This window comes from Solanum tuberosum, unplaced genomic scaffold, assembly GCF_000226075.1.
Source record: "Solanum tuberosum cultivar DM 1-3 516 R44 unplaced genomic scaffold, SolTub_3.0 scf00076, whole genome shotgun sequence".
Taxonomy (NCBI): Eukaryota; Viridiplantae; Streptophyta; class Magnoliopsida; order Solanales; family Solanaceae; genus Solanum; species Solanum tuberosum.
The window spans coordinates 1756833-1771335 of NW_006239000.1; the positions used below are offsets into that span (position 1 = coordinate 1756833).

The 14503-nt window shown below is 34.9% G+C and overlaps 2 protein-coding genes across 2 annotated transcripts in view; both read left to right on the forward strand.

Moving 5' to 3' along the window:
• Positions 1-3675: 3675 nt before the first annotated feature.
• LOC102604045 (imidazole glycerol phosphate synthase hisHF, chloroplastic) lies at positions 3676-13167 on the forward strand. The gene is made up of 19 exons (XM_006346136.2): positions 3676-3896; positions 4048-4130; positions 4794-4888; positions 5329-5432; positions 5931-6100; positions 6220-6334; positions 6848-6903; positions 6990-7028; positions 7118-7216; positions 7982-8044; positions 8126-8188; positions 8277-8359; positions 8521-8629; positions 8740-8793; positions 9072-9159; positions 9333-9370; positions 9523-9628; positions 11135-11301; positions 12877-13167. Exons 1-19 carry the CDS (start codon positions 3722-3724, stop codon positions 12934-12936), a joined length of 1767 nt encoding a protein of 588 aa, XP_006346198.1. The 5' UTR covers positions 3676-3721; the 3' UTR covers positions 12937-13167.
• An 861-nt stretch (positions 13168-14028) lies between these two features.
• Positions 14029-14503, forward strand: part of LOC107060330 (glycine-rich cell wall structural protein 2-like) — a 1441-nt gene continuing 966 nt past the window's right edge. Inside the window, exons 1-2 of the mRNA XM_015308104.1 lie at positions 14029-14035; positions 14192-14458. Coding sequence (XP_015163590.1) covers positions 14029-14035; positions 14192-14458 — 274 coding nt within the window. The remainder of the gene's footprint in view (positions 14036-14191; positions 14459-14503) is intronic.

Below are 14503 nucleotides of genomic sequence, written 5' to 3' on the forward strand. Positions count from 1 at the left end.
TAATTCTTTTTAAAAATAATATAACATTTTAAAAAATATATTATTTAGTATATAAGTCATCCCAAATTAACGATATTTTAAATATGTTTTTTTTTCAATTTTCGTCACTTTAAGAGACAATTTGATATTATTATTGATTTTCACTATGAAAAATGCACAAAATTTAAGTGATAAAATGAAATTTTAATTTAATAACACAGTATATGACATAATAATTTAAATATAAGATAACAATACAATACATAACATAATGACTTTTATAATCACAACAATAATTTAGTAATCCAGTAGGTCATTTCAGATTTAACAATATTTGGAAAAAAAATAGTGTATGATCTAAAGAATTCTTGTGTTTCCGATTGCGGTTGTGCTTGTTGATTTTTTTTTATCAATTTTTGTAGTTGTTCTTTTAAATGAAGAGTAAAATATTATTTTCTGCTAAATAAATAATTTTTTAAAAATAATAATTTTATATACATCAAAATTATACTGGGTGATTATTTTGTAAAAAAGAAAGAACGGGTTTATATTATGAAATAAGAAAATGAAATAGAAATATAAATAATAATATAATATTGAGGAGAGAGAAGAAGATTCTTTTTTAGAGAGTAAAATAGAGAATTGGGTTGGAGTTGGTTGTCTGAAAAAATAGAGAACTCTATATTTGTAGAGTAAAATAGAGTGTAGGGTTGGAGATGCCCTAAGGAAAACAGAGGAGGCATGGCTGAGATCCTGCCTCGCCCTGTCCCGCTTTGGCGGTCTTGCTATGGCAGGACTAATCCCGCCCCAGCGGCTCAGACGAGACCAGAACCCAGGCCAATAATTTCTGGGTTCTTTTCGTTTTTCTAAAATTTCCCCAAGGTTTCCAACCTCACCAACGAATTTAGGATAATTCTCCGAGCTAGGAATATCATCGTCTACCTCAATTCAATCCTACGACACACGAGTCAATATTTATTCTCGTTATTTTTACACTACAACCCACACATCCCCAGGATACACCCAGACACTCGCACAGTTATTACACAAGCACAAGACACGTTCAACTCTTCACGCAATTCGCTTCGATCAATTAGGCCAACACATAACACATATCAAGTTTCAGGAACACATTTATAGTACACATAATCACATCACAGTCAAACAAGTTCAACTTCACATTCACAGTTAATTCGGGGATCAAGTAGCACGCATTCACATATTTCAAGTTACAACTCACAAACAAGTCCAAATTATTAGTTAGTTCGCTCTATGGATGATTATTACCGATCATCCATGTATTTATATCGCCCCTAAGGCCAGATACCAATTGGAACCTTATCAGTTCCAATTCACCTTGCTTGTGTTCCTTCAGTCGTGACCACGACGTCCGATCCACTTTGTTGAGATACCAATTAGACTCAACTAATACAACAAGCGACCTTCGCACGAAAGGAGAGAATGAGTGGAACAATTTCCTAGAATGCTTCCTAGCCTCTTGAAGATTAGATGTGGACGTCAACACACTAATCCGCATGAGTCTAGTCCGCATTTTGCTCTTGTACGGGGAGACCAATAAGCTAGGCTCTGATACCAATTTGTCACGACCCAACCCACCGGGCAGTGCGGGCACCTACTCTAACACCTAAGTAAGAGAACCCTCATGTCCCAATAGTTAAACATGCGGAAAGTTAAAAGAAAACACATATAAATATTATAATATTATATTTAAAACAATCACTTTAGGCACTCTTTTTGATTAAAACTTGTAAAGTAATTACCAACTCCGAAGGATCTAGTTTAAACAGGTACAAGAGCTACTAAGGGTACATCTGGACAAGATAAACAAAAGACAAAGCTCCCACCATGCGGAAGGAAGATAAAAGCTGATGGAGAATTTCTTCGTCTTCACTTAATGAAACATCACCAACCTGCATCCAGACTATGTCAAAAGACATAGCAAGAGTAGTATCAGTACAAAACACACGTACTAGTAGGCATCATCGGTCAACCTGACGCCCACCACATAACATAAGAAACCACTAGTAAGGTCATGCAATAAAACCATTCGCTTCTCCACCTTTTGACTAATATTTCACCCATTTTGACTAATATTTGATAAGTTATTTCGAGTTTAACTCATTGAATTAAAATTTAAATTTAAATGAATTGTATCGTTTACTTAAAAATGCATTAATTTTGTCACCTGCTAGCCTTGACTATTAAACAAGAACCATGGTTAGTCTTGGAAATTAACAACACTTTGCTGAATTATAACAAGAAGATGAAATTTTCACCATATTCCCATGATTATAGATTGGAATTATAAAGCATATTCTATATAGTACAAATTCAAATAAATTAATCCCCCCCCCACCCCCTTTTTTTTTGGGTCATGAAAATAATTCAAATAAATTAATCCCCCCCCCACCCCCTTTTTTTTTTGGGTCATGAAAATAAAGCAAATAAATTAATGTCATAGTCCTGACTAAAGCAATGACTTCACCTAGTATATGTAAGGATTATACACTCTTCAAATATCTCATTTTTTTCTATCCAATTGTATTCTGACTATCTTCCTCTTTTCATTTTATTTTATATTATTCCATATTCATGAACTACTTTTATTTGTATCCTTAGGAGTGAATCGTGATGCTACCTTTTCTATAATAAAAAAACAAGTTGTTTGGGACATTGTACTTGTGAATATACTTTTTATCTTAAAAAAGTTTTACAGAATATTTAGAAGAAAAAATACTTGGCCAACATTTTTGACAATCAAAATAGTTCTTGAAAATCAACCACCATGATATCCAACCAATCACGTTTGATAGCTTCAAGCTTTCGATATCAAAGATTTAATTCTAATTAACTTTCACGAATGATTACTTAAATTGTATTTTATTACATTAAATTCAATAAATCATTTTTTGTAATAAAATAATTAGTCAATTTTATATAGAGTCACCAATTTTTTTAATAACAAAAGAACAACTCAATTTATCTAAAACATCACAGAAAGAGATTTGAATCGCAACAATACTATGCATATTCAATGTAATCACACTATTGAAGTTTGAAAAATATGATTTGTACCCTAACTTTACCCCATATCTCGTGAAAATATAAAAATATTATTTTCTATAAATCTTTGGTTCGAGTAACACATTCAAAGTCAAAGCCATAACGACATTCAAGAATCAAAACATAAAATTTGAAAGAAGCAGTAAACGTGCCCTTTAGTTAACATTTATGTCTTACAACTTTGGGTGTGCACAAGTAGACACTTAAATTTGTATAAAGTTGAACAAGTAGACACACGCATCCGACATGACAATTCACGTGACAACACTTGAACTGATTTGGATTATGTCATGTAAGACGCGTCTTTACTTGTTCAACTTTATATATGTTTAAATGTCTATCTATGCACCCACAAAGTTGAAGTGTCAGTTGATGCCAAATTAAAGTTGCCATTTTTCTTAAAGATATTCCAAGTAGGCCCAAAATACCACTCAAGGCCTTCTAAAAGATGGGCTCAAGGCCCAGATCATGTTGTCAGTTATCGGCCCAAATCAATAAGTTTCTAAATATGGACTCAAAATCCAGTACCATTTACCAATTAGAACCTTTTCATTTTTTGTACAGTCAAGTTTTAAAAAATAGCCATTCCTTGAATTCCAGCTAAATTAACACTCATACTTTATTACACTGGTGAACCAGAAAGCTTGAAGAAGAGAAAATGGAGGCGGCCAGTTTCACTTCTGCTTCATCAACGACGACACCGTTTTCATCTTATTCCTCCACTTCTCAATCTCTTCGTTTCCTACGTTACAAGCCTAATGCGAAACCTCTGAATTACAAATCTTCCAGAAGCTTCTCAGTCCGCGCTTCCGCCACCAGTGCCGATGATTCTGGTCTGTTTATTAATTTTCTATTTCTCATGTTGAGTACTATTAATCAATGAGCAAAAACACTTATACACTGTTAATTATATGTAGAATGATGGCTTAATTTGATGATAAGCAGCCTAAGATTGTAATGCTTGTTGCTTTAATTGTTTTGCAGTGGTAACTGTACTTGATTATGGTGCTGGCAATGTGCGGAGTCTCAGGAATGCAATTAAACATCTCGGTTTTGACATCAAAGATGTACTCTCTCTGCTTTTGCTGTTGTGGCTTTTATTTCTAACTTGAGTATTTAAATTGAGGTCTATTTGTAGGAAATTAAGAGAAATGCAAGTCAAAGATGAATGTATTATGTATATATCGCACCAAATTAGTTTTCCATATGCACATCATTTACTTAGTTCAGTGGTACTCTTATGTTCATACAAATGAAGTTCGCACTCTTATAAAGTAGTGGAACTGTATACAAATGAGGTTTGCACTCTTATAAAGTAGTAGAACTGAAATTACCGCGGCTTCTTGTTTCCCAGTGTCTTGGTGAGCAACAATGAATGGATTTTCAGTATATCTTCCCTTCATATGTTCTTTTCTTTTTGTCATATCAACCTTTAAGTGTTTGTATTTCGAGAATTTGCTCTTTGTCATATCAACCTTAAGTGTGTGTACTTTGAGAATTTGGGTATATGCATGCCCCTTAATCTGTGTTTCAATTGATGAATCATGGAATAATTCTTATGTTTAATTATTGTGGGGAGGTGTGCAAAGTTTATTACAAGAGCGTGCCAAAGCCAAAATGAAGAAAGTATGCATGCATCTTCAGTTTTGTTTACTCTCTTTCCGTACCTCTTTCATTATTATTTTTTGATTAAGCTCTTTGCATACCTTTTCTTTTTCAATGTCTTCCAGGTCCAAACACCAGAGGACATTTTGAAAGCAAAACGACTCATTTTTCCTGGGGTTGGTGCTTTTGCTCCTGCCATGGATGTGCTAAACAAGAAGGGGTATGGTTTTCATCCATATTACTCATAGGGACGGAATTGTTTATTTGTTCAGTACTTCTTATTGTAAATAAACATTTAAATTACTATATTGCCATATGAGAAATTCAAAACTTAAGCATGGTTTTGGCCTTTGGGATAATACAACCTCTTGCTTCATATACATGTAAAAAGATAGTATTTTTTTGAGAGTGATCAACCATTATTTTGCATTTACTGTTTTTTCTGCAAAAAAGTACTAATAAAGACACACCAACAACATATTTGACGAACCAGTTAAAAATACATTGTACTAATTTATTTTAGTTAAAACTTTTGCAGCAATAAGAACATGTCTGCAGAAAGTTCGTGCATATCTCTATTTTGTTCTTTCTGTTTTATTTTCTCATTCCATATTATTTTTTTTGGCTTCGCCGAAAATTATGGGGAAAATTGTTCTGCAGAATGGCTGAAGCACTTTGTGCTTACATTGAGCAAGATCGCCCATTCCTAGGCATTTGTCTTGGACTGCAGCTACTTTTTGAGTCAAGTGAAGAAAATGGACCAGGTCACAAACTAACATTAAGTATATTTATGGCTTTAGACATTTGATATTAACTGAGTTCTAGTGAAGTGGTTTTATCTAACTGTAAAGAGGGACCTCATGCAGCAAGATGCTTAACTTATGAACTATAACAATAGCAGACAGGATCATTTTAGTATTTAAAATGGTTGTATATTTTGGAATGTATCATCATGGATGAGGATCCAAGGCGTGCAGTTGTAGCTACAAGAATTTTACTACGAAAGGAAATGAGATTGGGCAGTCCACCAGCTTTACATTGTTACCTTATTGATGTCATACATTGAGTCCTTTGGTTTCACTTTTCCAGTTGCAACTATATTTTGAATTTTGATGATAATTTCATTGCATAGTCCATCTTCCAAATTCAAGTGATTGTTACACTCTAATAATATATCTCTATTTGCTTTCCCTCAATTTCATACACCGTTTTAACATATAGCCGCTTCATCTGAGAAACTGACTTTGTAACACGTTTATCAGTAAAGGGTCTAGGTTTGATTCCTGGAGTAGTTGGACGTTTTGACTCTTCTAAAGGGATCAGAGTACCTCACATTGGCTGGAATGCACTTGAAATAGCAAAAGATACTCAAATTTTGGATGACGTTGGAAATTCACATGTCTATTTCGTACATTCTTATCGGGCAATGCCGGTACTAATTCTCATTGAGTAAATATATATTGACAGTGATTCCATCCTCTTTTTTCTAATTTTTTAAGTTCATTTAGTACATACACAAGAAGCTTGATTCTAACATTTCTCCTAATTTAGTCTGATGAAAATAGAGAGTGGATATCATCGACCTGCAAGTACGGTGACGATTTCATAGCATCCATTCAGAGGGGAAATGTCCATGCAGTTCAGTTTCATCCTGAGAAGAGTGGTGGTACAGTGACTTCCTCAAATGTTTTGAAGCATGAAAGAAAAGAAACAATTATGACAAAATTCTTGTTAACCTAATTATGTTTGATCAATTTAAATTATGTTTTATCTGATGAATGTAGCATAGAAGGCATGGAAGTGATCATAATGTAAGCACAGCCCTCCAAACATCAATGGAGAATTTGTTAAGGATATAGCCAAAAAAAATTCTAAATCATTAACAATATTATAGGCGCTTTTAACCTTTTGCATGTCGTTCATTGATACTTAAATTTGTTTTCTCATTTTTGAAGAGCACAGAAATGACCCTCTTTAATTTTGACCTTCATGGTTAAACACAATATTAAAGTTGTAAATAAAGAGAGAGAGAGAGAGAGAGTATGTGTGGGCGCGCACACACACAAAAAGAACAAAAACATGTGATATATACACAAGCACACACACACAACCCCTTGAGCTTTAATTTTTGTCTTCTTATAATCAGTATATCCTTAAACTGATGGAGTAATGTTTCCAGATGTTGGCCTTTCTATATTGAGGAGGTTCTTGAATCCAAAATCCGGGAGAACACAGGTATTAGTGATGCTTATGACTTAATGCTTTACTTCTCAAGTTAACTGTTCAAAGCATCTAACACATGAAAGCTTCACGCAAGACAGAAGCTAGTCCAAGGGAATGCCTCTAAACTTGCAAAACGGGTAGGTCATATTCGTCTTAGTAGGAATTTGATTCTCAGGATTTTTGATTTATTTGTAATGCTAAAGTTAGTGAATTTGTGACTACTTAGGTTATTGCATGTCTTGATGTGAGGACAAATGATAAGGGTGACTTGGTTGTGACCAAAGGAGACCAATACGATGTTAGAGAGAATACAAAAGAAAATGAGGTAAGTGAGCATTAGTCATTGTTTAACCATCAGCTCCTTTTGAGCTCTGTCAGTTCAAATTAATCTTTTAAGCTGTTCAACGTTGGAGTTGGTCTGCAGATAGTTGAAAGTGAACACTATAAATCACAAACTCTCTTTAGAAAAACTGAGAGCCGACAAAACTTATTTAGAAAAGGAGGTCATCAAGAGATGTAAAAAAGATTACGAGGAAAATAAACTTTTGTCATTTTTCTTTATCGAAAAAATAAAGGGATTTATTCTAAAGCTGTAAAAGGGAAAAAAAATTGCTAGTTCTTATTTTTTGTCAAATCTATTGCTCTGAGATTAGAAAACGGAAGCTAAAAAGTTGTAAGTTTTTAGGTTACCAGACCTGGTGGCGCTCTGTGATAAGTGGTTCTGGACTCATACTTGTAAGTTATCTAAATGAAAACAGAAGGAACAATAGAAAAATAATGAGGAAGCTTGTTAGCTAGCTGGTTTGTGTCCTCAAAGGTTCTTGGTGTCAGGCACTTGATTCTTCTTTTTTGAGGATAAGATACCGAGGAGGTACCCAAAAACTTACAAGCTTTTGTATAGCTGTATCAGTTAGATTTCTAAAACACCTATAAATTCCATCAGCTGATCTAAAGTTATCTACTATATCTCCCTTACACCAAAAGTATAAATTTTGTAGACGTCTACTCTTTAAAATCCCATGTGGATGTCTTACTTGATTCTATTTTTCCAATACATTCCTTTATTTGAAAATGATTGTCTTTCCTGAAGGTGAGAAACCTTGGCAAGCCCGTGGATCTTGCTGGACAGTATTACAAGGATGGGGCAGATGAGGTTTATCTTAGCATTAGTTATCTGTAACTCTATGTTACTCTAACCTGACCCTAGACTAATTAGTTGCTTTCTGTGGTTTAGGTCAGCTTTTTAAATATTACTGCTTTCCGAGACTTCCCCTTGGGCGATCTGCCAATGTTGCAGGTGTGTTCTTTAGTTCAATATTCTGATTAATCGTTCCCGATCAAGAGGATGTTTTGTGATAGTTTGTTCTATTTGATTTGCCATTTAGGTATTGAGGTATGCATCAGAGAATGTTTTTGTGCCATTAACCGTTGGAGGTGGTATTAGAGACTTCAAAGATGCGAATGGCAGGTTTATGGCTATTTGTTATCCTGTTCATACCATCAATAATCATTTGCTTTGAGTCTTCCAAATTGTTTGCCTAAAACTGAGTTGAAAAATTGAATAATGTTAGTTTGGGATTGTGGATGATGATCAAACTTCACTAGTTGATATATAAACTTACTTCGCAGATACTACTCTAGTTTGGAAGTTGCTTCAGAATATTTTCGTTCTGGGGCAGACAAAATTTCTATTGGAAGTGATGCTGTTTATGCTGCGGAAGAATACTTAAAATCTGGAGTATGTGATACTCATCTATGTGAAAGTTAATATGTTTATTTTTTTAAAAAAATGCTTCCTTATTTATCGTAACGTCAATCTGTTTATCGTTTCACTTACTGTCTTTGAAGGTGAAAACTGGAAAGAGCAGTCTAGAGCAGATCTCCCGAGTTTATGGAAATCAGGTTGATTTAAAGCCATGTTAAACTTTGTGCTAGTTTCTTCAGATCGTGATGTCTGATAGTAATGATAACACATTTGTTGTGTCACTATCCTAGGTTGAATATCTTAGTTTCCAATTTTCTTCTCTCTTCAGTCATCACTGATGAAGAGTGACTCAGACATATTAGTCCATAAGTGCTTTTCCTTGTCTGCTTGCTTTCATATATGAATAGCATACTCATTATTTAGTGGGCAAGTTGTGCAAATGTTGTAATTGGTTGGATGTGTTGTGATATTGTAGGCAGTAGTTGTAAGCATTGATCCTCGAAGGGTGTACGTAAAGGACCCCAAGGCTGTGGAATTCAGGACTGTGAAAGTGAGAAACCCAGGTAATTGCAGTCAGATATTCTCTTCCAAAGTAATTTAGTAGTTTACCTGCATCCAGTGTTTCCTCATAGAAAGAGAAATCATTTTCCCAAGAACGGCTTAAAATCACATTATCACTTGACCAAGATAAAATGGGGCAAGAAGGTAATGACTGAAGTGCGTCTACTGGTTTCAGGTCCAAATGGAGAAGAGTATGCATGGTACCAGTGCACGGTGGGCAATGACTCTTTTTTGTTATAAATTACAAACCGTTATTCTTGTAATCTCATTCTCTTATTGGTATCACATGGAATATGAAGATTGTTTTTCACGGTTGATAGTTTTTATATATTCACCCTAAGTTCAATTTAATTCTATGTTTCAAGGTGAGTGGTGGGAGAGAAGGCCGCCTTATTGGAGCTTATGAGCTTGCGAAAGCTGTTGAGGAATTAGGAGCTGGGGAGATACTGCTAAACTGCATTGATTGTGATGGTACGATGTTCATGAATTTGACGTATATATATTCTACATTCGAGGTTGTGTTAGAATGGGTTTGAAGATGGTCAATGCGCCATAATTTGGTATTTCTACATATTCGCCAAACAACCGTAGCAGTAGGGATGGCAATGGGGTGGTGCGGGGTGGGGCGGGTTGAGCTTAACCTACAAAATTTTTAATCCGCCCCGCCCCGCAAACAACATTTTTCATTTTCAACCCGCTCCACCCCGCCCCACATAACAACTTTTTTCATTTTCAACGCGCCCACCCCCGCATAAACCCGCCCCACCCCGCATAACTTTTTAATATTTTCTTTTTCTAGTTAAGTTTGATACTAAAAATAAAATTCATAAAAATAAATTCTTTTTTTCATTAAGTTATATTAATTTAATAGGATAGTGACTTAAAAATTTATTTTTTAGAGGTCAATTGGAAAATATGTAAGAAATTGTATTATTTTATATTAAACCATTTTCATTTACTATCTTGAATATTTTAGTAGATTTATAGAAATTATCTTAATAAATAATTGCTCTATCACTCTTATAATATGTAAAAACTTAAAATTAAATTTAAATTCACATAAAATCACATATACCCACAACCCGCCCTGCCCCGCATTAATTTTTAAAAAAGTCCACTTCAACCCGCCCCGCACAACCTTAAACCTGCCCCACCCCACATAGCCTTAAACCCACCCCGCCCCGCCGTCATCCCTAACGATTAGGATTTGCATGCTTTTCGGCTTTTGTTTGGTCCAGAAATTGTTCCCATTGCACCAGAAGGGAGTTGTTTTAGAAGCAAAGAAATAATAAACTCCCTTTTATATTAGAAGTTCAAATCTGTGAAAAGTCAAAGAAAGCTTCCCGCACAACCTTAAACCTGCCCCACCCCATATAGCCTTAAACCCACCCCGCCCCGCATCTGCCCCGCCATCATCCCTAAGATTAGGATTTGCATGTCTTTTCTGCTTTTGTTTGTCCAGAAATTGTTCCCATTGCACCAGAAAGGAGTTGTTTTAGAAGCAAAGAAATAAAAAACATCCTTTTGTATTAGAAGTTCAAATCTGTGAAAAGTCAAAGAAAGCTTCATCTTTGAACCCATTACTTGCACTGCATTGAAAAGTTTTTTTAACAAATGGTAAAATTGGATGGGAGGAGTATTTGCTACATTACGCCTTCCTTGTGTAATTATTTTTCTATTTCTCCCTTCTTAACTTACATGGTGTGATCCATGGTACTTGTGAATGGAACCATACAAAACCTGCATAGTTGGCCACTCTTAATATGACTTTTTTTATTGCCTTAGGACAGAATTTTCATTCACCCATTAGCTCTACTCCAAAGCTTGCAATTTTGTGTTTTTTTTTTTCCATTCTTGTTAGGATAATAGATTGGTCATTCAACCTGTGCGTTCCTTTTTCGCTCTTTGCAAGAATCCGCTTCATGTATTTGTGTGACATTGTAACCCCTAATTATTGCTCTTCTTATGCTTTTTCAGGTCAAGGAAAGGGATTTGATATAGACCTAATTAAGTTGATTTCAGATGCTGTAAGCATTCCTGTGATTGCAAGCAGTGGAGCTGGAGCTGTTGAACACTTTACAGAGGTCTTCAGAGAAACAAATGCTTCTGCTGCCCTTGCTGCTGGAATTTTCCATAGGAAGGAGGTAAGATGACTATATTAAACCATTTTTTCTTTTTGTGCCTTTTAAGTCGATCAATGTTCAGTTTCTGTGAGCTCGATAACAAAAGAGATTGATTGGCAGAAGTTAGATGAGAGACACGTAAATCTTTGGATAATCAATAAAAGGTAGATGCCGATGTCTCTGCTGAGTGCTGGCAGCATGCACCTCTTCAGAGAAAGCAGATACCTACGATTTGTGTTTAACGAGCAAAGCCTCACCTATAAAGGGGATTTTAATATTTTCTTAAATGGATCTAAGTAATATCTGTCGGTTGTTAGCATAATTAACCTCTCTTGAAAATTCCTTTTTATTTCTTCCAGAAGTGTATATTTAAGTGACATATATGACTTTAAACAAAGCCATCCCGCCACTTTGCCAATCTAGAGCTGTGGAGAGGTTTATGGAGAACTCTAGAACCTCTTAGATATTTTTGAGAAGGCTTTAGAATTCTCTAGAACTTGTAGAGAATTCTAGAATGTGGATCGAAGTGTAAATATAAAGGGAGAATTCTAGAGTTTTGGAGAGGTTTATGGAGAACTCTAGAGCCTCCTAGCTATTTTCAAGAAGGCTTTAGAATTCCCTAGAACTTGTAGAGAATTCTAGAATGTGGATCGAAGTGTAAATATAAAGGGAGAATTCTAGAGTTTTGGAGAGGTTTATGGAGAACTCTAGAGCCTCCTAGCTATTTTCAAGAAGGCTTTAGAATTCCCTAGAACTTGTAGAGAATTCTAGAATGTGGATCGAAGTGTAAATATAAAGGGAGAATTCTAGAGTTTTGGAGAGGTTTATGGAGAACTCTAGAGCCTCCTAGCTATTTTCAAGAAGGCTTTAGAATTCCCTAGAACTTGTAGAGAATTCTAGAATGTGGACCAAAGTGTTATTATAGAGGGAGAATTCTAGAGTTGTGGAGAGGTATATGGAAAACTCTAGAACCCCTAAATATTTTCAAGAAGGCTTTAGAATTCCCTAAAACTTGTAGAGAATTCTAGAATGTAGATCAAAGTGTAAATATAGAGGGACTTGTATTGTAAATATTATTTACACAAAGGCCCCTAGGAAGTAGTATAAATAGAGGGTCTCCCATTTGCAAACTCATCCAACAAAGTGTAAAGCATTCCACAATCAACACAAAGCCTTCTTTCAAAGCTCTTCTTCTTAGTTTCAAAGGGTTTACTTGAGCTTACAAGATCACAAAACTTTAGTGAGACTCTAAGTCCGTGACACATGGTACAAAAGGATGCAGTATAGATCCTCATATTTCATCCAGAACCCCACCCACCACCTCATACACACTAACACTAACGAGATAGTAAAAATGAACATAAACATGGTTGAACTAGAGTTTTAGGGAGGGAAGTGTTTGTTTAAAACTAACCTGCAACATGTATTAATTCTGGAATACAACATGAATAACTTGTTTCTTGTCTACTTACCAAACGTGGTATAATAACATACAACAATTCTGGGATAAAGCATTTTTAAGTTCCATGTTGTAATATAGGCACACATAATATGGAGCTCTGATGTAGGCCGTATAATTTGTCTCTTTAATTTCAGATTCCCATCCAAGCTGTGAAAGAGCACCTGTCAGAGGAAGGCATAGAAGTTAGAATGTAACCACATTTTTGCTATCGAGCAACTCGATATGCAGTCCTATCCTCTGCCACTCCTTGTTATTTGATGTTTATACATTGAATATCAGTTTCTTTTATCTTGTTGCTGCAAACGAAGCATTTTTCAATATCTTGCACTTGTAGCCTCGTGCCAATTTTGAACAGATTATCATGTAAAATTATATTGCTAAATTATTTGTGTACACTTTATTCAGTATATCAGTTTTTACTTGGACATGTCTGTGGGTTATTAGTTCTGAGTATAATTGTGAATGATGAATATATATTTCGTTGAGTGTGAGGAACAAAGTTCACAAATTTCTTAGCTAATATTAATTTCCTATTTGATCGTGATTTGATTTTTATATTCTTTGAACTCCTAGCAATCAATATTATTCATGAACACATCCTTAATAATGTGGCTTGTGACACTGTAAAATGTTTATTTAATGCAACAAAAACTTTGTTTAATCGGTTACAAACTTTGTTTACATACATATATTTTGATAATTGATTTACAAACTGGAGTTTGTTAAGAGAATGAATTTTTTGGGTTTACCTTAACTATTTGAGCATCGGATTGGTGGAAGCTGGGATGCATGTTGACATCTTTAAATTATGACATAAGCTATAGGCCTGGCTGCTTTACTCACTCCAAGAGCCATAGTCATGAAAACAAGAGTCAATAAATTGCAAGAAAATTGGGGCAGTGCATGTTGGACTAGTATGTTTTAAAGTGTTCTATATATTAGACTAGGTCGACCAAAAGATATATTATTTTTGTATTTACATCTAAGTGTCAACTTACAAAGCATATTTATCATAAAGTTTTAGATTCGGCCAACCTTTAGAATGTCAAGAGGAAGATAATGTGCGTTATAATTCAAATTTTATGAAGGTTTTTAATTAAGTGGATAAATTTTCATCCATTAAATATTACTGTTACAAATATAATATTTATGTTCAGTTTTGGTTCTCACATTAATTATCTTCAGCTATATTATATCTCTAATATATATATGTAAACTCTTGGTTTTGTGTATAATTATATCTGGTAAACTCACTTTATTTCTTTCACTAAATACGAACACCAACAATGAAAAGTAAGGATTCTTCAACCTTTTTTTGTCTTCTTAAACTAATATTACGTATAAATGTTTTAGACTATTTATTTATTTTAACATGTTGTAACAGATAATTTACTTGTTATTAATCTCATCGAAATAAAATACTTATATACGTATTTTATTTTCATGCAGTGTCGACACAATATTCAAAGGCATTTATTTTTCTAATTCTTTTGGGAGTATTTGCATGTGATACGTCAGCTAGAAAACTCCAGGGAGATGCAGTAGCTACAGTCTTTGAGATTCCTGTTGAAAATGGCGTAGGATTTGGTCAAATTATAGGAGGAGCTGGTGGCAGTAGTGAAGGTGGCGGTGGCGGCGGCGGCGGTGGTGGAGGTGGTGGTTTTAGTGGTATAGGTGCAGGATTTGGATTTGGCTTCGGTAGTGGCCAGGGATCAGGTAACGGCGGGAGCGGCGGGGGGGGGGGGGGGGGGGGGGGGGGGG